This window comes from Musa acuminata, chromosome BXJ1-5, assembly GCF_036884655.1.
Source record: "Musa acuminata AAA Group cultivar baxijiao chromosome BXJ1-5, Cavendish_Baxijiao_AAA, whole genome shotgun sequence".
Taxonomy (NCBI): Eukaryota; Viridiplantae; Streptophyta; class Magnoliopsida; order Zingiberales; family Musaceae; genus Musa; species Musa acuminata.
The window spans coordinates 38,325,503-38,348,599 of record NC_088331.1 but is presented as its reverse complement, the minus strand read 5'-3'; the positions used below and the strand labels follow the sequence as shown (position 1 = coordinate 38,348,599).

Sequence of the window (23,097 nt, the reverse complement as noted above, 5' to 3'; positions counted from 1 at the left end):
TTATTTATTTATTTATATATATATATATATATATATATATATATATATATATATATAGAGAGAGAGAGAGAGAGAGAGAGAGAGAGAGAGAGAGAGAGAGAGGAAATTAAAAGAAAAAGGAGCCTGACTTGTTGAATTCAAGCCATGGTCACATCAACTTCATGGTGGTAGCGAATTAAGGACGCTTACGAACCTGGAGCCCACGGGATTCCGCTACAGTCTCCGGCGGTGCTCCAGACTCTTCGGTGGCGGTCACGCAACCCCGTGACGCCGTCGCTCGACGCCCAGCTCACCCCTCCCTGGCAACCCTACCGCCCCTCTTAACTGAGCCGTGACGCGACAACACACAGCCCCGCCGCGTGTCGACCCCACAGCCGCCCGATCCCATCACGAAGCTCTTCCGGCATGCCGCGTGGCCGAACCGAACCTGCCACCGGCGGCGGCGGCGGCGGGTCTGCCCCTCCGAACAGCCAGTTATTTCGCGGGAGTTACCTGACCCGTCGTCCCTACCATCGTCCCGCCATATCACCTATTTATCGTATATATCGCGATATATTCTAAACCGTCCAAGAACGGACTTGGCGGTCTCCTTCGATGATCTTACCAAAATAACCCTTCACGGGGTTCTGGAATCTGGGGTATAAATGTTATTTGGTAACGAGCTTGGCCTGGGAAACGCGGTCCCGTCAGGGCTGGCGTTTGGTGGAACCACCAACAACTACCGCTTTCTCGCTTTTTCAATGCGGTGTTACAAAATATTATAATGCTATTGGGGGCATTATTTTATGGGATAACTATAAATAGGCGTTCTTTTCCTTGTTTCCGGTTTTCCAAGAACTCGCTTCCGTTTCCGCACTGTTCCGGTTCCGTTTTCCCCCACCTTCGTCCTCCGTCTCCTCTCCTCGCCGGAAACGTCCTGTTTCCCTCGCCGGGAAACCCATCCTCTCGCCGCCGTGTCTTTCCTCCCACCCGTCTTTCGGAGGCTGAGGGCTCGCATCCTCTTCGTGGATTCTCTCGGTACGCGCGGTTGGGTGCCGTGCGATGCGACGAAAGGTTCGGATCTCGCCGCGATTCGGTCTCGGAGGGTAATGTGGGCTCTCTGATCCCTGCGGAGCGTTTCTCCCGCGGGGGATTTTTGGAATCCTTCGTCGGGTTTCTTGATTCCAGCGCCGGACGGTGGAGAGGACAGGACGGATCCGCGATCGGTATGAGATGGTAAGCGGCCGACAAACCTGGAATTCTTGGTTCCCCTTCCTGTCGCAATTGCCTGGGAAATTCGATGATAATTATTCCTTTCCTTTTCTTTCACCACGCGGGAGTTGTTTGGGGATCTTGATTTGCTTTTCTTTATTCTGGGAGGAGTCTTTTTCGCTAATTATATGGTTAATGTTAAATTCACTGCCTTCTTTCTTTTTCTTTGCCCTTTCGGCTCTTCTGCTTGTACGAATGCGACCATATTGCGGTTTCCTTCTCTTTCGAAATGTTTTTTCCTTTCCTTTGAAACGTATTTTTCGTAATTGATTTCGTTACTATTTCGTATTTGCCTCCGTCGATTCTTGAAAGCAAGATTGTTGTCTCGTCTCCGCTAGCCGGAGCCACAACTTAGTGCTCTTGATTTGAGATGTCCTAATATATGTGAGAATACAGTAAAAGTGATCTAGATACAGATGTAGACTTCAGTGGTAGAGCTTGGTGCAGACAATAGGACGGCATTGCACTCAGATTTGCCGTCCTTTTGTGAACCCGGTAGGTCAAGATAGTTCTTGTCGAATCAGACGTCGATGACGAGGTTTTATTCCTTTGCTGGACTTGGATGTCATGAACTCCGGCCTTTTTGTTTTTGATCAGCAACAGGAGCAAATAGGAAAAGAACGGCCTAGATTGGAAACGAAAGACTATTTTCTGATTCCAATCCGTTGAAGATGCTTGAAAACAATTTTCATGCTTAGACAGTATATTGGTTTCTTGGTGTTTGGCACGTTGTATGACATTATATTGGTTCTCAGACGGACTGACCGGCAGTTTCATCAGAGTTGCATTTGACCGCTTCAACTTTCATTCTTTTCTAAATGTCTTTTAAATACAACCTCCAACAGGCCCGTTGCGTCTTTGTGCTAACATTAATTCTTCATTTGAGTGTAAACTCCTTTTTCTGGTTTTAATTATCTAATTTTTCATTTTCAACCTTACTCTCAGCCATATTCTCCATATGATATGACCATTGAGTGCATCAGATTGGCATGCTGTGTGAAATGGACTCGGGATTTAATACATTGTGCTTGTTTCCAGTTGAGCCCATTATCTTCCCATAGAATAATTGTGCCTTCCGTATGCCTGATGTTGCCTGGTTTTATCATAGCTGATGATACTTAACCTCGTTTTTCATTAACTGCAATTATACTTTCTTGTACTTCTATATGAAGATTGTTACAGTTTCTTGGCTACTAAATTGTTTTCTTTTGTTCACTTATTCTACACAAAGTAAGAGATGTTCGTATGGTTTCAGCTCCATTTGTACTGATCAGTTATCATTGTCCATTTGTATCTTATCTTGTAACAGGTGGAAGGAAGGTCTTGCTTGTCTAGAGAGGTTAAAAATGGGTTAGAAATCTTGAAAAGAAAAAGGCTTCAGCAGACAAAGTCTGGCTTTATACCTGAAGCTATTAATGCAAGTAATACAATGTCCAGAAGTGGAGGGGATGCTCTAAGAACTTCAGCATCATGTGGTACTAGAATGCATGGGAATGTTGATGCATTTTCTCGTGTTAGTGTTTCTGTAGAGGATGCTTTTTCCAAGCACCAAGTGAAAAAGTTTGATATGTCTGACTTAGAATGGATCGAGAAGATCCCTGAATGTCCTGTGTTTAGTCCCTCGAAGGAGGAGTTCGAGAACCCCTTAGATTATCTTCAAAGGATTGCTCCTGTTGCTTCAAGATATGGTATGATGATTATTTTTAAGCAATCATCTTTTGTGAAATGACACTATGCCTGCACCTGCTTTCTTTATTTAAATTTGTTACAGAATCTGTCAGTTCAAACCTGATGTAAAATAGTCATTGAAAGCTAATCCCATTCAAAAGTCTTGTATGACCTATTCTTTGCACTGCTTAAGGTGGTGTTAATTTGATGAGCAAAATGAGAAAGCATCTCCTCATTTTTTCTAGATGGTTTTCAAATTGTTTTCTTCATAAATTTCTCGATGCCCATATGGTCTGCATGAAAGCTGTGATATTGTGTGTGTGTTCTTTTACTTTTAAATGCTTTATGACCTCTTCCAGAAATGATTTGCAGTATGATACCTTTACTGTCTAATTACAGTCCGCACTTGGTCTCAGAAGGCAGCCCTTTTGTATTGATAGGTTGTATCCTAATCTTGATTAAATGAAAGAAAGGTTTGGCCATCTTTTCCTTAATGTGCTTTTGGAACAAAATTGGCCAATTTGACTGAAATCTAAATTCTGATGACCATAGCCAAGGTTTCAGAAACGTTAACACTAAATAGTCTCGGTTATTTCTATAGAAACATGTTTGAATTTCTAGTCTTATCAACAAAAGAAATGTAACTGACCCATTCAATGTGATCGGAGAATTGTAGCATGTGTATAGCTCTTCCATTTTTAATCAATCGTCATGTTTTAGGCACATGTAAGCCCATAAGTGTAACATCTTTCATTTTTGAATTGTTTATGATATTCATAATTTTTTTATAGTGTAATATCCTTCATCTTTGTATTGTTTATGATATCCATGATTTTTTATTATTTTAATATGAGAAATTATTTAATATAAAAAATTTATAAATAAATTATCATATTAAAATAATCAAAAAATCATGGATATCATAAACAATTCAAAACTGAAGATTATTACAATAAGTGCTTCAGCAACTGTTCTCTTTTCAAGCAAATGCCCTCAATTTCCAAGCACAATGGACTCAAGCATGTAACCTGAGTTAATCGTGCTGTGCAAGAGGAGGAAATTATGTAATTCATATTATGGATTCATCTTTTATTCAATGTGGTTAGGTTATCTTAGCACACACATCATATTTATCATGAAGTACTTTGGTGCCTTATTGTACCCCAATGTGGTTTCTTGATGCATTGGTCACTTAAAATACTTTTGTTTATTTGTAACCTATTGACATGCTTCAGGCATATGTAAGATCATTTCCCCTATAAGTGCTTCAGTTCCTGCTGGTGTTGTTTTAATGAAGGAGCAAGCGGGATTTAAGTTTACTACCAGAGTGCAGCCTCTACGTCTTGCCGAGTGGGCTGCAGATGACAAGGTCACCTTTTTCTTGAGTGGAAGGTTAGTTAACTGTTGGTATATGATTCTTGAATTTTTAGCTTGCATGTATGCCAACAGTTGGTGGTTTCAGGAAGTATACATTTCGGGATTTTGAGAAGATGGCAAACAAGGTATTTTCTCGAAGGTATTCAAGTGCTGGATGTCTCCCTGCTAAGTTTATGGAAGAGCAATTCTGGCATGAGATTGCATTTGGCAAGACAGAGATGGTTGAGTATGCATGTGACATTGATGGAAGTGCCTTCTCATCATCTCCTAGAGATCAACTTGGACAAAGCAAGTGGAACTTGAAGGTGATTGTGATCTGCCCAGTCTCTCTCCTCCCATCCTCTCTTTCTCTCTGCCTCTCCCTTTCTCCAATTTTGGCTGTAGTCAGGCTATGCAGCAATAGTATTTTTATTCGTGATTATTCAGGGACCTGCATCTACCTTTCCCACCATCTACTGTGAGCAATATCAACATACCAGGAAGAGTGGCTTTCACTGCTTTATACTTGGAAATTTTGATATTTGATGTGGTTTAGTTTTTCATGTTGGTATCATGTACCGATTGCCTCTCTATATCTTTCATTACCTTTGTATTTTATTTACTACCTGAAAATTTTTATATGTTGCAGAGTTCTTTCTTACCGAATTATGTATTTCGGAAATTTCTATATCTTTCACACAGAATTCTCTGTTTTGTAACAGAGTTTCTGATGGACCCTTAAGACTTTCATGTAGCTCTGAATACTTATATGTAAATTGGTGAAGAACATTTACACTATAATATGCTGATTGTTATTTTAATAATGAATTCTGTACGATGCATAATATTTTAAAAGCATTAATTATTTTGAACTCTTCTGAATCTAGAAAATATTTTTTGCTTGGTTGTACTAAGACAGCCTTTTGTGTCCAGAGGTTTTCTCGGCTACCAAAATCTGTACTTCGGCATCTGGCAAATGCAATTCCAGTAAGTACCAATTGTTTTTCGGTAGTCAAGCACTTATTATTCATTTGATTTTTTGTAACTGGTTTCCGGTCCATTGTAGGGTGTAACAGATCCCATGCTTTACATTGGAATGCTTTTTAGTATGTTCGCTTGGCATGTCGAAGATCACTATTTGTATAGGTATTGGCTGGAACTGTCAGATCTTAGCTATCGGGTTCTTTTTCTCATGACATAAAAGAGTTGTCTGATATATGGTTTAAACTATCCTTCCAGCATTAATTATCATCATTGTGGAGCTTTCAAAACATGGTATGGTATCCCAGGCCATGCTGCTACAGATTTTGAAAAGGTGGTCTGGAATCATGTATATGATTCTGACATTTTGCAAGGTGAAGGAGAAGATGCAGCTTTCGATGTACTTTTGGGAAAGACCACAATGTTTCCTCCAAATATTCTATTAGAACATAATGTTCCTGTTTATAAAGCTGTACAAAGACCTGGAGAATTCATTATTACTTTTCCTCGAGCTTATCATGCAGGCTTCAGTCACGGTGGGGTGATTTTTGCAGCCTGTGGCTGTTCTTTTATTATTTTTGACGTGTGTTCGCTTTCTTTACCATGAGATGTTATACTGATTCAAGCTTTATCTGAAGTTTCTTGTACTTGTTTGAATCTCCAGGATTCAATTGCGGTGAAGCAGTGAATTTTGCTGTTGGTGATTGGTTCCCGCTGGGTACTGTGGCTAGCCAACGATATGCACTTCTGAACAGGATGCCATTGCTCCCTCATGAGGAACTTCTTTGTAGGGAAGCAGTGTTTATTTCAAAGATATTGTTAAATCCTGATTCTAAAAGTCCTCGCCCTTCATCTGAAGACTTTCACTCGCAACGTTGCATTAAATTTTCTTTTGCGTACTTAATGCGCTTCCAGCACCGTGCTCGTTGGTCGCTCATGAAATCAGGAGCCTGTGCATTTATTAACACAGAGACTGTACTATGTAGCATCTGCAAACATGACTGCTATATTTCTTATGTTAGGTGTAATTGCATCAAGGATCCAATCTGTCTCCGCCATGGTATGAAGTTGATCTGTATTACCTCTATTTGTTTTTATTATGGGATTCAGTACAATATGATTTGACTTATTTGATCTTCATTATACTGGCAAGAGAGAGAGCTTAGAAGCTGCCTTTGTGGCTTCGATCGTATTATATTCCTGAGAGGGGACATTCTGGAATTGGAGGCCATCTCACGGAAGTTTGAGCAAGAGATTGATGTACTAGAGGAGGTTCTAAAGCAAATTCAACAAGGTGATGACTTTTATCTAGGGACAAGCCTGTTTTACAACGCTGAACATGATGGATATGTTCCATACTGTGAGATAAAATTTGAGTCAAGCCCCGATATTAGGGGTGACAATCCGGAGCGCTCAGGAGTTTGCATCTTAGAGGGCTCTAACAAGGATGTGGCATGGGAATCTCTGTCTTCTCCTGGAACAATGACATCATCTGTGCGGTTAAGTGGAGGTTCCTTGCATATTGTACGTCATTTGGTTGGAGTCCTATTTACATGCTTTTATGTTCATAATTGGGTATAAGCATATTTTTGTTTCATTTATTGTTTTAATTATGTTCGGTATGTGTTTGCAGGGTTATGCAAAAACTAATATAGGAATAATATCTTGCTCCGGGTCGCCCAGTTCATGTCAATCTGCTGTCCTAATTCCAGAGAGGCATGCAGCTGCATCTTCTTGTCAAGCTGGTTCTTCTGATACTTCAGTCATGCAAAACAGTGATGACTCTGACTCCGAAATATTCAGAGTCAAGCGCAGGTCTGCAATAAAATTAGGGAAAAGATCTACTGGTGATGTAGACTCAAACCTCCCGGAACACCAGGTTTGTTTTAATGGATCGTGATATCTAATGCCGGCTTGCAGTCTCTGGCATCACATGAAACATGATTTATTGGTTGATAAATGCATTTGTAGTTCCTTGGTTTTGCCAACATTAGCTTTTTTTTATTGCGTACATTCTTTTGGTTAGGATTAAAAAATTCACATCAGTTTGGTGCTGTCTTCTCTAGAGCTTCTTACCTTGTCTACTGAAAAATATGCTTAAAAAGTGCTGCTGGCAATATCTGTACCTTTAGGATTTTGCAGTGGAGAAAAGAAAGATATGTTTGTTGTTCTGTTGCAACAGAACTATCAGATTCGTTTATCACTTAAGCAGCAGTTTTAATTAGTGGACAAAAGAAAGATATTTTTGGGTTGCATTTAATTCTTGATTTAAAATTGGCAGGGGCTAAAGCGGTTGAAGAAGCTCCATCGAGAAGGAAGACATCTGGCTACGGCAGACCATCCTGCTCCAGCTACTAGTGGTTATTTTCAAAAGAATTTTGAATCGGGTGTTAGCAGGACCTCGAGAGGCATGTTTCCAATGTCCTCCAAAATCAGACCCGACGGCGGCCAAGTTGGGGTGAAGCTAAAAGTGAATCTTCAATCCAACTTACCCGGCACCATTGTCGCGGTGGAAGATCCTACGTCCAGTGAACTTAAAAGTTAAAGAGGTCCCTCTTTGTCATCAGATGGAGCAGCTGAGCTGTAAATTTCCTTCCTGAGCCTCCTAGCGTGTGCCATCAGACTGATTACTAATGTGAGGTTTTAACCGGGCGCTAACAATAGAGAGCGAGAGGGAGAGATTTGAGTTAGAGCAGGCTTTGATTCTTTGTGCAGGCCCTCAAATGAGGCGCTGGCTGGACACGATTCTTTCCAGCCGCCTGTTTCCATTTTTTTTTTTTTTTTTAATGGCAGCCATGTTAATTGTATTTCATTACACTGTCATTTCAAAAAATTGTTCATTTTGCTAACATTTAAGTAACCTGTATAGATTATGATTCGGTCATACCTTGAACAGTTACCAAAGTAAGTGATTGCAGCCGTGTGTGTGTACTTTTCGTAGTGTCAGTCAAGGAAGCTAAGCTTTCAAGAATTGCAAGTATCAAGTATGATGAGATCGTAACATCTTAAAACTACGACTACATAAAGAAATGATGGTGGTAACAACTAACAACTATGACCAGCAAACTTCAAAGTTGAAATGATGCATCCCTATCCCAAGGGCAAATGTTCTGCTGTTTTTACATCATGGAAGTTTGATTTCTCTTCTTATTCCATGAGTTCCATAACCCTATCAAGCTGTTTTTACATCATTCTACTTGCAGCTTCAAAAATTGGAAAATCTGACTTCAGCATAATGACATGCGAAATCTAACCTTGTGTTTCAGCCAATTTGTCTTCAATTATCTGCCTCGACTACTTCTTTATCTTTATCTGCTGGTGAAGAAGAAACAGGTTATGCCAACAAACTTTGACATATTATCAGCTGTTATGCAAAAGCATTTAAAGAGATACCAAATCATTATCATCGTCGAACCCGCAAAAGCAAATAACCAACAAACGAATAAACTAAGTATGTAATATTTGAAAGACTCATATGCATATATCTAAATATCAATTGGAGTAAGTTTATCATATTAATATTATATGTGGAGAATATTTTGTTTGTTAAGAATGATCTTGATTTATTATATCAAAACAAAAAAAAATTCGTGAAGAATTTTAAAATATTGATATGAATGAATTAAGATAAATATCAATATCTTATGTTATTGATATTAAGATATTCAAGGATAGATTTGAATGATTATTAGAATCATATTTATCAAATCTTAGAAAGATTTAATATATAAATTTGTTCAGTAATTAAAAAATAAATATTTTAGTCAACATAATTATTTTTAAAATAACTTTAAAATAGATAAAAAATATATATATATATTTAGTATATTACATGCTCAAACCTATATCGGACCAAATATCAATTTGTCAAAATACTTGATATATATTAAAGTTATCTATAAAACCCTAAAGGGCTATAAAAATAATAATAAAATATCTTGAGGGGATGCTCACATATATGAAAATAGATTGGCATAAAATTATAGTATTTTCATGTTTTGATTTTATAAATTACCTTGATAATAAATAAAATCTACTTTTATATTTTTATTAGTTAGATGGATAATTTATTAAAAAAATATTAAGCATCGTATTATTACATTATCAATAATAAAAGTATATTTCGTGGTATGCCTTGATGTCACTAATCGAATTTTATAATTGTAAAATTTTATTTTAGGACTTAGTATGACCAAACTTAATTATTAAATCACTGAAGATATTTTATGACATATCGTAGTAGTTTATTTTTCTAAAAATTATAAATATTCTAATAGTTTTATGTTATATGTATTATGATATAAAATACTTGATGATTACAGAAAGAGTCCAAAAATAATTAATATCAATTAAGAATTTAAATTTCATTATGTTGATTGTTGATCCATTCACTAAACCCTTACACCCTAAAATATTTGAAAGAATATATTTTTATGATTAAGTTTGTAAGTAACCCATAAAAAATATAATGATACATTCTTCAGTGAATATTATAATTGATATTTTATTTACATAATTAAAATTATTTATTTCTATTATCTTGTTCACATTTATGTATGTACTACAAAAGTCATTTTGTGATTGTCTAAAAAGTTAATAGTTTTGTGATCTTATTATATATGATATTAATGACATATAATTGCTATGACTCACATTGATAATCAAACTTAATATGATATTTTTATGTTCATTAGATTTATTAGCTTATTTATAAAATTCTTATGTTAATATAAAATATTTTTTAAAATTTTATAATCTAATTAAATAATATTATTCATAAATAAAATTTTATTTTATTTATTTTAATTTTAAAATTTTTTATATCTTACTAGACAAGTGAAAAAATATTAGATTACGTGACTCTATTTAATTAAATAGGTAAGATATATTATAAATATGAATAGATTCTTATTATGATTTTGATCAATAAAAAAGAAATATAATTATGATATAATTCATAACTATTACTTATCATAAATCCTCTATTTTAATTTATAAAAAAATAAGACCTCGAATAAAGACACAAAAAAACTCCTGAAATTATCCTCAACATCGTAAAACTCATCCATGTTGCTATCCATGTCCTTGCAAGAACACTCGACACCTGAGTCCAAAAGAGAGGAGGGACGCTTACAGTTTAGTCTATTTTTACAAGTAGAAGAACTACAATCAACAAAAAGAAACAAAAGCGAACCCAATATATGATCATTTATTAATCATAAAGAAAGTCCTTTTATTACAAAGAGTTTTTAATTGCTGCTAAGAAGAATTACGTATATATAGCTCTCATCAAATCATTATTTATCCAAGAAAAAGGAACATTGCATAAAGAAAAATAGATGGGCAACCAACAAAACTACACGCATCATCTTCAGTAAACACAACATCAAATAGATGCACATATCAGAAAACATAAAAGACCAGAAACCTGAGTACTGAAATAGTAACAATATATAATCAATCAAAGAGAACATGCAGGAGAGGACGAGGAGTTGTTTACCTTTTGGGAGGAGCTCTTCCACCGAGGAGACCAACGAAAACGCAACAGGGACGAGGAGATGATGATATCGCAGATGGTGTGCCATGGACATGCATAAAAGCTATATTTCTAATGGCATTGTGATAAGAGCGGGTGTCGCCTTGGTTCAGCTTTGCGAGTCCGTGATGGAATAGAACTACCAAGTAGGAATCAAAAACACGCGCACGTGCAGAGGCCGAGACAACGATCCCGCCCGCAAATTGGGCCAGTTGCAGCAACTGGGCCGGATGTCGACCTGCTTTCATTGTCCGCCTCGATACCAACAAGCCCAATATTGACCGTTCAAAATCACGGTAGCAAACGGAGCACAACGGAACCGCTCAAGGTCTCCTCCGATGAAGCCCCACCGATCGCATCCTCCTCTTCTTCCCTTTGTCCAAAAGAGTGGCAGCCTTCTCTCCCCGTCGACAGACGCCACTGCCACCTTCCCCGGAGGCCGCCTCCCTCTCATCGTCGCCGGCGCTTCTTTTTTCCTTGCTCCTTCGTTTTGTGCTTTTCGATGACGTCGAACCCTCTCCCGTGGCATTGGGTCATCGAAACCCTAGCAAATTGCAAGCAAGTTGACACTTCCGTCCTCGGGGGTAACCAAGTCTGCGGTTTCTACAGTTTCCTTATGCTCTAGAATTAGCTGCTGATCATTAGGGTTGAATTTCTTCTTCTTCTTCTTCTTCTTCTTCTTCTTTATATCTCACCTCTATTTGCAGATTTGATCTTGAAGGACGCGGAGATCTTAATTGGCGCCCCGGTACCTGTGCGGGAGAAGGTCGCTTTGAGGTACTTGGAGAAACTCGTGGATGTAGATCGAGAGGAGGGTCCCTCGGAGTGGGCCTCTTCCGGTAAGATCGATGTCAACCGATCATGCGAGGAAGTTCTTTCCCAGGAGATGCGGAAGGTATTCTCTTTGCTTTTCCTTTCGTTCTGGTTCATGTGTGGGTTTGTCATGGTTGTAGCTCTTGGAAATTTTCTTTTTGACGTGAATCCCATGATTTGCATATCTGTTGATCTTTCTGTATGCTATTTCATCTTTAAATTTCCCCTTGACCCCTTTTTTATCCTTGTGTAAATGTAAATGTATACTATTTTCTTTCTGTTGGTGACTATGGCATGCTGTGGCATGATTCAAACGGCCACCTTGTGTCACACCTTGACCAAGGCTCACGCAGATATTTGCTGTTTGGTAGGATTCACATCTTGAATAAGGAATCAGATATGACTTGGGTCTGCTCAATCCTACAAGATCAATGTCTAGGGTGGTGATGCATGTTTTATTTTTTTTAAATTGCTTTCTTTGTCTGTCTAATTAGTTTGAATTTGGTGAATATCAGAGAATTTTTTTTTGGAAAGTTGTTATAAAAAATTTCCCTCTAACTTACGAAACTCACCGAACGAAATATATATTTGGAACGTTCTATGTTGGTTCCAGTATGAGCACCTGGACCATAGTCAATTATTGCTCAATAGATAAAATGTAATGTCACTGCATATTTTAATTCACTAGTTTAAGTTGCAAAACCAAAAACTAGGGCTTATAATGCAAATTTGAAGTACTTGTGTAATAACCCCAACATGGAATCATGGACTACACAAGAAAGAATGTTGTGTCACTTCCTTAAGCTTGCTTGTGCTTTGGTTAGCTGTGCCTTTTTGTTAAGTTTCTGTACTGCCTAAGTATGCCTTATAGCACCAAAGAGCATTAATATCTAATTATCCAGTGCATTATTGTTTGGAGTTGTTTAGGCATTGTTGTACACTAAAATTTAGAGCATAATTAGTTGATTATTTTGCCTCTGACAAAATTGATTTTTTACTCTCTGAGTTATTTTCCTTCAGTGTCATATTGTTGATAGAGCAAAACCAAATCTCCAGTATCTTTGATGAAATTTTATGATTGGTGATCATCTTGATGTCAAACCCTTAAAGTAGAGACTTCCTACCCAAAGCAAGTTTATTAGAGAGATGAACTTGCATTAAAATCCATAATGCTTGTTAAGATCGAAGTTATACTTTAAAAGTTGCTTTTAAGCTTATACAACTAGGATTCAAAACTTCCTTGCACCAGAAGATTTTGGGAGAAGGAATGATGAACTTTGTTTTGGGAGAAACATTCATATCCAAGTCACAAGCCAGTAAGCCAATTCAAAACAACTTTTTAACTGTTGTGACAAATTCTTGTTGATGAGCAGGCCTGGTTCTGAACTATCTTTTATGTTATGGACTTCATATTGTCAAAGCAATAATGGGGAGCTGTGTAGGGAATGGAGAGGGTGAGATGAGGAAGGTTAGAGAAGGTGGGTAGATCGACGTTTCTTTATCTTGTTGTTTCTGATTGAAGTGGATGCAAAGAGGGTGCACCTAATGCATGTGGCTTCCAGGTGCTAGAAATATGGTGTCTGAGATGTTTATAGATGTCTATGCATGATAAGAATTGCAGGTCGACTTATTATGACCATGTACATTAAAATTAGGTTCTGCCAAGAACATAGACAACAAATTATGCTTTCCATCATGTATGTGAGGTTCTCTCATAGACAGAAAGTTAGAGGTACTTTATGTATTTCTGATAAATATTTTTAGATCAAGTGTTTGAGAAAATATATAATGAAGTTGACAACCTTTTGGATAGATCTTAATATTGCAGCTAGTGCTTTCCATGATTAACATGCTTCTTATTTTATATAATTAAAGTTAGTTGTCAAGCTGTTATATGCCCCTCTTCTTTAAACATTATGCATGCATTTCTTTCTTTTTTTTCTAAAGGTAGATGGCCATTTCTATTTCATAGTCAAATTTAAGACTTCCTACTTGTTCATCTTTTTATTGTAAAAAATTACCCTAGCATGTTTCAGACCTTTATAATTCTTCTACAAACATTTTACACAGTTGAAAGCAGTGATTTAAAAAGCGCTAGGCGCCAAAAAGCGCCAAGGTCCAAAAACGTCCGAGGCGCTAGGCGCTTGCCCGAGCGAAGCGAGGCGCTAAAATATAAAAATATATAATATAATTAATAAATATAATTATTTAAATTTTTAAATAAAAATATGTTATTAAATTAAGAAAATCTAAGATACAAAATCACAATGTCACATTAACAAAAAGTTTCAAAATTCAAAACAATAAAATTTTACATCAAAGTCATTCATCATAATCAATATTATCGTCATTTTCACACAAATCATCTTCATTGAATTCGTCTTTTTCCTCGTCCTTTGATTCCTTCCTCTTCATCAAGATATGTTTCATTCTCTATGTCTTCAACAATAGCAGGAGCCGAGCTTGATGCTTTTGCACTCATTTTTCTCTTTAACATCTGTCTTGTATATGTTTGTAATTCTCCAGCACCTGAAGATCTTGTCATATCTCCCCATGTCAATCTATCATCTTCAAATACAAGCTCGTCTTCAGCATATTGCAAGTTAGGACCCATTTCTCCTACTAACCACTCATTTGAATCATCAATATCTTACAATGAGATTGAATCAAATCTATTTTTCAAATCATGACTAGTCTTCAAAGCTTGATTATACTTTATGTAAACAAGATCGTGCAATCGTTGATGTTCTAACCGATTTCTTCTCTTCGAGTGAATCTGTCATGTCATATAATTTAAAAATATATTAATACATATATCTAAATAAATAAATAAATTAAAATAAAAATATTTAGTAATACTTACATGCTCAAAGACACTCCAGTTTCGCTCACAACCTGAAGCATTACATGTCAAACTAAGTACTTTGATAGCAAATTTCTGTAAGTTCGGGGTGGAATTTCTAAATAGACTCCACCATTCAACTGCAAAATTTATGTTATTATTAGCAATAACATAGTAACATAATATATATGAAATTAATTATATCAAATTATTAATACCTGGAGACGTAGTTGTCTTGGATCGAACAAAATTGGAATTCCAAAAAGACCTTCAGCATTTTTATATAAAGATAATTCATGAATAATCTTATCTTGAACCTCAAGGCTGGGAACTAATCTTGCAACGCACTGATATAACCCACTCAAAACTTCTGCATCAAATCCAACAGATTTAATCTTATAAAAGAATTCAGGGTTCAAATAATATCCTATTGCATGTAAGGGACGATGAAGTTGACAATTCCATCTTTCGTCAATGATTGTAAAAATTTTTTCATATTTTTCTTCATTTTCATTAAAAGATCTTTTAATCGTCTCCTTTGCTCTATCCATAGCCTCATAAATATATCTCATTGCAGGCTTATTTTCATTATCCACCAGTCGAAGGACTCGAACAAGAGGGCCCATTACCTTTAATATATAAACTACATGATTCCAAAAGGATGACATTAAGATGATATCAGCAGCCCTCTTGCCTTTTGCTTCTTTTGCCCATTTGTTTGTCACCCATTTCTCAGTGGTAAACATATTTCTCAGAGTATGTTTTTGACGATGCACGCTCTGTAATGTCAAGAATGAAGTAACAAATCGGGTGACATAATGTCTCACTAATTCTTTATTCCCTATAAATTCTCTCATCATATTCAAAGCCCCATTGTGATTATAAAGAAATTCAACAACAAAAATTGCCCTTTCTAAGGTTTTCTTGATTTTTAAGATCTTTCCAATATCCTCCAATATTAAATCAATACAATGTGTTGCACATGGAGTCCAATACAAGTGTTGTCTTTTTTATTCAAGCAATTTACCTGAGACAAAGGATAACAAAAATGATAAGACTTAAGAGTTTAACACACTTAATTGAAGATAAATAATTAACAAAATCAAAAGATGAATATTACCAGCTAAAACATAGTTGCTTCCATTGTCGGTTATGATTTGAACGATATTTTGTTCTTCAATTTTTTCCACGAAGTTGTCAAGTAAATCATATATCTTGTCTCCAGATTTTACAAAAGATGAAGCATCTATTGACTTCATAAACATAGTCCCTAAAGAACAATTAACCATAAAATTAATTATACTCCTGCGCCTCCTGTCAGTCCAAACATCTGAAATAATAAAGCAACCATGTGTTGCCCATGATTCTTTATGACCCTTTAGTAAGTCATTTATATAATTCAACTCTTTTTGCAGCAATGTAACTCGCATCTCATAATAACTTGGAGGTTTTAATCCTGCACCATATCTTCCAATAGCTTTAATCATATCCTTAAAACTGTCTAAACGAGTTGTACTAAGGGGAAGATCAACCTGATAGAAGAAGCGAGCAATGTGCTGAATTGTTCTTTCTCTTATTTCTTTATCACAAGCATCACTTATATTTGTTTATCTAAATTTTGAGCCTCCTGCTTGCCTTTGTTGTTTCTGGGATCCTTGAAGCATATATAGATCCATCGGTCCTTTTTTACCTTTCTTAGTACTCATAACTTCTTTTCCCTTTTTGTCGTATGCTGTTTTTTCATTTGTGTTAATACTCATAGAATAATCTTCTTCTTCATCCCTGAGATGTTCAACATTGTCTTCTGGTAAATTCTCGTAAGATTCATTCTTTTGTGTCTTCTTTTCATTCATATAACTCAGCAACTCTTCTTTTACCTCAGGTGGACATTTTTTGCAAGCTACTGCATTCTTGAAATTTCCTATTAGATGTTGTTTTGCACGAAAAATACCACATCTGGTAGTCTTATTGTAGAATATACAAGTCACTGCATTATGATCTTTCGGATCCTTCAAATAATTATACTTCCATGCAGGATCTTTTTTTGATACCATTGGAGACTCTATTGAGTTGCTCTCTACACTTGTCATTTATGTTTAAACCTAGCAATAATTTTAAATAAATAAAAATTAACAACATTAAAATCAAAATAATATATTATTAAACTATTAACAGTATTGAAAATTAATCATTTCAAAATTCAAATAAACTTAATATTAAGAGTATACTGTATATTGAGCCTGACGGAGAAACGAGGAAGCAGTGGCGAGCAGCGGCAGCGGGAGTAGGAGCGACGAGCAGCGAGATCGGGATCGGGATCGGGAGCGGCAGCGACAGCGGGTTAGGGTTGGGTAAGGGTTAGGGTTGGGTAAGGGTTATATCGGTTTAGTTGGTTCAATTGAACCAACTAACAACCGAACCAGACCTAAAATCCTGATTCAGTCACTTGGTTTACCTGGGCGCTCGCCCGAAGCGCCCAGCGCCTGGGCTCGGGCTAGCGCCCAGGCGGCGCCTGTTTGAAGCACGCCGCCTGGGACATTAGCGAGGCGCTCGGGCCTCGTCTCGCCTCGCCCAAGCGCCTAGGCGAGCACCCGAGCGCCTTTTTCAATCACTGGTTGAAAGAAAAATGTAAATAGATGGAAAACCAATCTGAATATTTGATCATGTTTGTAATGGAGTAGGCTTAAGATTCCAATGAATATTTTGCAAACAAAGTGCACTAGATTATGGTTTCATATTTCACTATCTATTTTAGTTTGGGTTTCTTAGAGGATCTTTTAAAGTTTTGCACTCCTGATTTTAGTCATGCTAAAATCTAAATGCTTGCTATATTTGTTTCATCGTTTCAGTGCCTTCTAACTCTTTTTTATTGTTAATATACTATCAGACAGTTAAAGATTTGTGTACAGTTTTTTCAGGTAGCAAGATTGTTTAATCTTGAAAAGGATAAGGTAAACCTGCTCACTCCTGACCTTCACAAGTTTATTCTTCAAAAGAGGGCTTCCTTATCAGGATCTTCTCTTGACAAGGTATGTGAAACTTGTATTAAATTGAAGTGCACAGGCAAATTCTCCATGTGAACTGGCTAATATTGTCAAATTTATGTGTCAGATAAAGGCAGCCATTCTACAGGGCCATTGCCAAGCTCTCTTGCCGTTGAAGGAAATCAGTGGCTTGCTAGTACAAAATGAAGTTGATAATTTTCAGGGCAAGGTCAGTGATGAGTCTCAAAGGGCAAAGAAGCTTCAAGTAAGCACATACAACACTGAAATGGAATCATTGAGACAGAGTCCAGCTGCTCCTGCACCTGATGGTTGCAATGGACTACTGCAAGAAGAATGCACTATATCTATACCGCAATTTCCAAATCAGATTGTTGAAGGCTTCAAGAGGATGCTACAAGGAGATGGTGTTAATACTGGTGGCAGTTATCAAAATATCAATGAGTTTACTGGGAACGAAAGGAAGAAGATTAAGCTAAGCACTAAAGATTATCATGCCCAGTCAAATGAAAAAGATTCAGGTCTCCTTGCCCCTGGAAGTAATACTGTCATATCTCAAGAAGATGCTTCAGAGTCCATGCAGCATTTAGTTAAGCTAAATGTTACTGCAACTAATGATAAAACTATTATACAGGGTTCCATGTGTGAGCTGCCTGGTCGAGAAAACATCGATGCTGGTGGCGTCCAAATGCCACAACCACAACAGATTTCATCTTGTCCAGTTCCTGCTAATATCAATATAATCATGACAGAAGATTCTCCCAGAGTTGGACAACGTTTGCCCTTGGATGTTTTTGTTATGGATGATGATCATGCTCATTTGATGAAAGATGCTACCATTACCAAGTTACCTTGTAACGAAGGTGGAAGTTTGCAACATGTATCTGTAGATGGAAGTGGAGAAAAGATGAATTCTGCATTCTTTGAGAAAAGCTGTTTAAATGTTCAGCTTAGTGTTACACCAGAGATAGCAGGAGATGGGGATGGCTCATGTAATGTGCTTTCTGATGCTGAACTACATAATGATATATTTGCTGCTGAGAAGCACCGCCTTTTGAGCTCCCAAGTACATATCAATGATGATTCTGCCATTGGTGGTTGTACAGAACAAGGTTTGTGTATTAAGTGTGATAAAGGCGGAGAATTGTTGACTTGTGGTGGCAATGGCTGTTTGATATCTGTTCATGAATCATGTTTAGGGTCGTCACCAATTTTTGATACATCAGGACTTTTTTACTGCCCCTTCTGTTCATATACAAGAGCTGCTATTTCATATAGAAAAGTGAAGAAAAATTTTATTCAAGCAAGGAGAGTCCTTTCAGAATTTATTGGTGGAAATTTTGTTCGAGGACATCGAAAGGTGTCACCATCAGGTGTTCATAAAGAAACAATTCAAACAAGAGTTGTTGACAATTCATGTAGTGAACATAGTGCCGGCTCAAGTCAGTGTAAGGGGAATAAGCCCAATGAAATTTCAGTAGAAGTCGATGAACATTCTCGAGTAGAAGGTGAACGTGCTTGTGATAATTGCACCTCTCTCATGTTAAATGGTAATGCTGACCTCAGCAAAGTGCATATTGTTCCACAAAGTAATGGTGAACAAGTTGAGGTTGCAGAGCACCAGCACTTAAGAGATCCTTATGCTGCTGCTGATAACTGCCCAGGGGATTCATGTCATGCTAGAGACATTGATGTCAGGCAAGGTGACATTGTGATGATTGAGGACCATTGCAATGTACAACAGTTGAAGACTCCTGAGGAAGAAGGCCTCATGTTAAATGGTAATGCTGACCTCAGCAAAGGGCATATTGTTCCACGAAGTAACAAGGAACAAGTTGAGGTTGCAAAACACCAGCACTTGAGAGAACCTTATGCTGCTGCTGTTAACTGCCCTGGGGATCCATGTCATGCTAGAGATATTAATGATGTCAGGCAAGCTGACATTGTGATGATTGAGGCCCATTCTAATATACAACAGTTGAAGACTCCTGAGGAAGAAGGCCATGCTACTGTAGACAAGGTAACAGCTGGTGAAAAGCATGGGAAAAGACAACTAGAGGATATCTTGGTAGTTGATAACAATGGTAGAAACAAATCCTCTCCAGCCAAATCTAAAAGGCATATTTCTCGGGCCAAGCGCTAGTAAGTTACCTTATGCTTTTATCATATCTGGCATTTTCTTCAGGATGCAATTGATCATATAAGCAAATTAGAATGCTCTGGCTTGTTCTATAGTTAATTAGAAGTTACTAATTAGAAAGCCTTCTCGGTGGTAATGGTGGCTTCCACTTGCCATCGGATCAAGAAGAGAGCTTAAGGGCATTCAAACTTCAATGAGTGCTTAATCAAAAGTGTGGGGAAGAACGAGGGATTTGAGGGGTATTTATAGGGTTTTCAGATCTCTTCCTAAATTGCCTCCAAAACTAGTTGTTATTTAGCTGTTGGAAAGGGCAAATCTGTTTTTTTTTGGAATTTTTCATTTTTTTAGGAGATTACTATTTACAATCTTGTTTTTGTTATTTATAACCACGTGTTAAGAACTTTAAATATTCCCAAGTTATCCCCTTGTAAATAGACATATATGCACTCAATTTATAACTTAATTCCAATAAAATCTTTTCATTCCTTATCTACAATCCCTTCTTCCTCTTTTCCCCCTTCTTCTCCTCCACATCAGATGAGGTTGGCAGCGACGGAGGGGGGAGTGTCGGCAGCAGGTGGATGGGCTAGGGGCAGCGATGGTGGGGGGCAAGCTAGGGGTGGTGATCGGTGGCAACAATCGGTGGGGAGAGTCGGCGGCAGCGACAATGTGTGCATGCGGCAGGGAGCGATGGGGAGCAATTGGGGCAGCAATTGGCAACATGGAGTGGTGGATTGCAGGTCGTGGGTGGAGATCAGTGGTAGCTAGCGGTGGGGAGAGTCCGCAGAAGCAATGTGCATAGTGGCAAGAAGCGGTTGGGGACAACAGTGTGCGTAGGCGGCATGGAGTGACAGAGGACAGGCTGGGGGCGGCCATTGGCGATAGTGACCATGGGAAGAGTCAATGGCAATAGGGTGCGTAGGCAAGGGTTGTGGTGAAAGAAAAAAAAAAGAAGGGTAAAAGCAGAATTAGAGGGGCTGTGAATAGTAAAATATTATTTTATTAAAATACTATTAATTTTTAAATAGTAAAGTAAGGAGGCTCTAAATAGTAAGCTCCTTTTATTGTAAAATGGCCAAAATACCCCTGAATATAGCTGTTTACATGGCTGTTGTGAGTGGCAAACTTGTCATTTGCCCCCTTCGCCAATCATTGGGCCAAGTGTGGACTGTTGAGCCTGACCGTTTGAGTCCAACGGTCAGTCAACAGCCTATTTGACTGGGCGCTTTTTTTTATAATAAAAAACTGCCGAACCGGTGGTTCCGGTTCTTGAACCGTCGGTTCCGGAACTGGCGGTTCCAGTTTCCCAAACTTGGGATTTAGAATCGAAACACCCCTCGCCGGTTCTGGTTTGGTTGGAACTGGCGAACTGCTGGGCTGGTTCGGTTCTGGTTTGAACCAAACCGTGGTTAGGGCTAATCTGAACTTTTGCTGTTGGTGCAGTTTTACTAAACCATGCATGAAGTGGTCTGATCCAACAGGATTCGATCATCCACAAGGTTGGAGGATTGAGATAATTGGAATCTGATAGGTAAGATGGAGAGATCTAAGGAATCCTAGCTAGAATAACTAGAGATTGACAAGGAAATCGAGGTGGAGGGGCTGATTTCTATAGAAGATATTCCATTAAGCTTGATGTGTGGATTTCAATTTTTGGTGTCGATTTTTTTGTTAACTTGTCTTGAATATGTGTGGAGTTTCATAGATTAGGTTAAAGTTGGGCTTAGGGTTTACTCTTCTACAAGGAAATTGTGAAACCAGTAAATCAGCATTTGGAATGGTCAACCAATCATTCTGCTGTCTGGATTAATTGGTTTTGTTTAGTTCCAGTTTTCTCTTTGTCATGGCACAAGGCCTTATTTTTAGCACTTGCTGGAATGAAAATGTCAGGCATTCTTGTTGTGATTTGGTTGATGTTCTGTTATTCATAGAAGCTTTCTTGCAGCATCTATTAATAGTTCAGTCTACAGTGCACTAGAAACAAATATTATATGACCTTATAGTATGAGTAATAATCGAGTAGATGGAGGTTTTGTGCAGATGGAGTCCAGAATTAATCTTCTTACCGGAATTGGGCTTCCGGTAAGAAGATTCTTGTTTTTCATCCATGCTGAAAAATATCTTCAAAACAAATGAAACATTCTTGTTGTTCATCTTCCAATTCATAACTTTTCTAAGCTTCTGAAATATCTTACTGTTAATATATTTTTTTCCTGCTAGTAGTTTTTTTATTTTTGTTGAAATCCTGAAAGTGGTATCCTCTTCTTTGGGTACTAGATGCAGTTACAGAAAAATGAATGCTTTCTCCTGTATTGCAGCTCAAATCCGATACTCCCTCCTACTAGGCGAACTAAACTCTCTTGGACTCCGGAGGAGGAGGAATTTCTAAGGGTACACATTCGCTGTCATTTTCTTACCTTTGTTATATTAGACAATCTAATTTCTGAGATTTCATTTACTGTCGGTTATTTTGGTACCATTTGCTATATGGGGTCACTTGTGTTGGTATGGTTTCAAAGCGAGTTTTTGGTTCTGAAAGTAATCTTTGTTGGTTTTATTCAACTGATCTAGTAATTAGTTTGCCCAACTTCTCATCCATTAAAGCATTTGAGTTGAATCTTTCAAAAAGCAGCTGGCAAAATTATCATTGGGAAGTGCTTTTGCTTGTGCAGGAGGCAGTTCATGAATTGGGTGAAAAAAACGATGGTAGCATCCCATGGGTTAAAATTTTAGAACTTGGTCGCCATGTAATTCATAAGACTCGGCAACCAGGGGATCTCAAAGATAAATGGAGGAATATGAAGAAGAAAGAGGCATCAAGAACTCTTAACCGTTAACCCCATCACCATCTCATAGGGTTTGTGAAATATTGGCCTAAGCTGTGGTATCGCACTCCTTGGGCTTTGTTTTAGGATAGCTATTGTACGTGTGCGCATCGGCTATGTTGTACTTTTTTTTTACGCTACTAATCTCATCCTCACAATGGCGAATCTGTTTTGTACAAATATAACTGCAGGTAGGCGTCATGTGAAAGACCTCTTGGAAGAGAGTCCAGGTCATTCCAAAGTCGGGTGAGAATATTCCATTAAGCGTTCTGCTCTTTGATAACCAATTTGCTGTCGACGCAGCGATGATGAGATTGTTTCTTTGTGCATCTAGGCTTATGATTGCGTGTATCGAACATTCTCAGTGTTGCTGTGCATCGTGACAATTTTTTCTTTTATTCGAAAAAAGCCAGGAATTTTAATTATGATTTATTTACACAATAAAGTTTATTTGCCTGCATATGCATGTAATAATGGTATTTGTTTCTTCACACAGCTCTTATTCTATGGAGAGAGAGAGAGAGAGAGAGAGAGAGAGAGAGAGAGAGAGAGAGAGAGAGAGAGAGTCAATTTTTACCCTTTTTTTCTGTTTAAAGGGCGCATTTACTATTGTCATAATTTTGCAGAGTCTGAAGTGCTTTCGATTTATCTTTCATTATTCACAAACAGAAAAGTAGCAAGAT

The 23,097-nt window shown here is 37.6% G+C and overlaps 2 protein-coding genes across 5 annotated transcripts; both read left to right on the top strand.

Moving 5' to 3' along the window:
* The first annotated feature begins 725 nt into the window (after window positions 1-725).
* LOC135674193 (lysine-specific demethylase JMJ706-like) lies at window positions 726-8,164 on the top strand. 2 transcript variants are annotated; one of them, XM_065183786.1, is made up of 11 exons: window positions 726-1,215; window positions 2,561-2,939; window positions 4,155-4,311; window positions 4,382-4,601; window positions 5,209-5,262; window positions 5,342-5,421; window positions 5,515-5,792; window positions 5,921-6,316; window positions 6,410-6,780; window positions 6,890-7,135; window positions 7,538-8,164. In XM_065183786.1, exons 1-11 carry the CDS (start codon window positions 1,213-1,215, stop codon window positions 7,799-7,801), a joined length of 2,448 nt encoding a protein of 815 aa, XP_065039858.1. In that variant the 5' UTR covers window positions 726-1,212; the 3' UTR covers window positions 7,802-8,164. The 2 variants fall into 2 exon arrangements, with proteins under 2 accessions (XP_065039858.1, XP_065039859.1); XM_065183787.1 differs by lacking the exon at window positions 726-1,215 and having other exon boundaries at window positions 2,800-2,939; window positions 4,217-4,311.
* Window positions 8,165-11,088: 2,924 nt separating this feature from the next.
* Window positions 11,089-22,874, top strand: LOC103985310 (uncharacterized). 3 transcript variants are annotated; one of them, XR_671716.3, is made up of 7 exons: window positions 11,089-11,376; window positions 11,500-11,687; window positions 17,357-17,476; window positions 17,559-19,591; window positions 21,908-21,980; window positions 22,262-22,511; window positions 22,606-22,874. XR_671716.3 is itself a non-coding variant. In XM_009402965.3 (6 exons), the coding sequence occupies exons 1-6, from the start codon at window positions 11,295-11,297 to the stop codon at window positions 22,424-22,426; spliced, it is 2,652 nt and encodes an 883-aa protein (XP_009401240.2). In that variant the 5' UTR covers window positions 11,089-11,294; the 3' UTR covers window positions 22,427-22,874. The 3 variants fall into 3 exon arrangements, 2 of the variants coding, with proteins under 2 accessions (XP_009401240.2, XP_009401239.2); XM_009402965.3 differs by having other exon boundaries at window positions 17,366-17,476; window positions 22,262-22,874; XM_009402964.3 differs by having other exon boundaries at window positions 11,090-11,376; window positions 22,262-22,874.
* The last annotated feature ends 223 nt before the right edge of the window (window positions 22,875-23,097 follow it).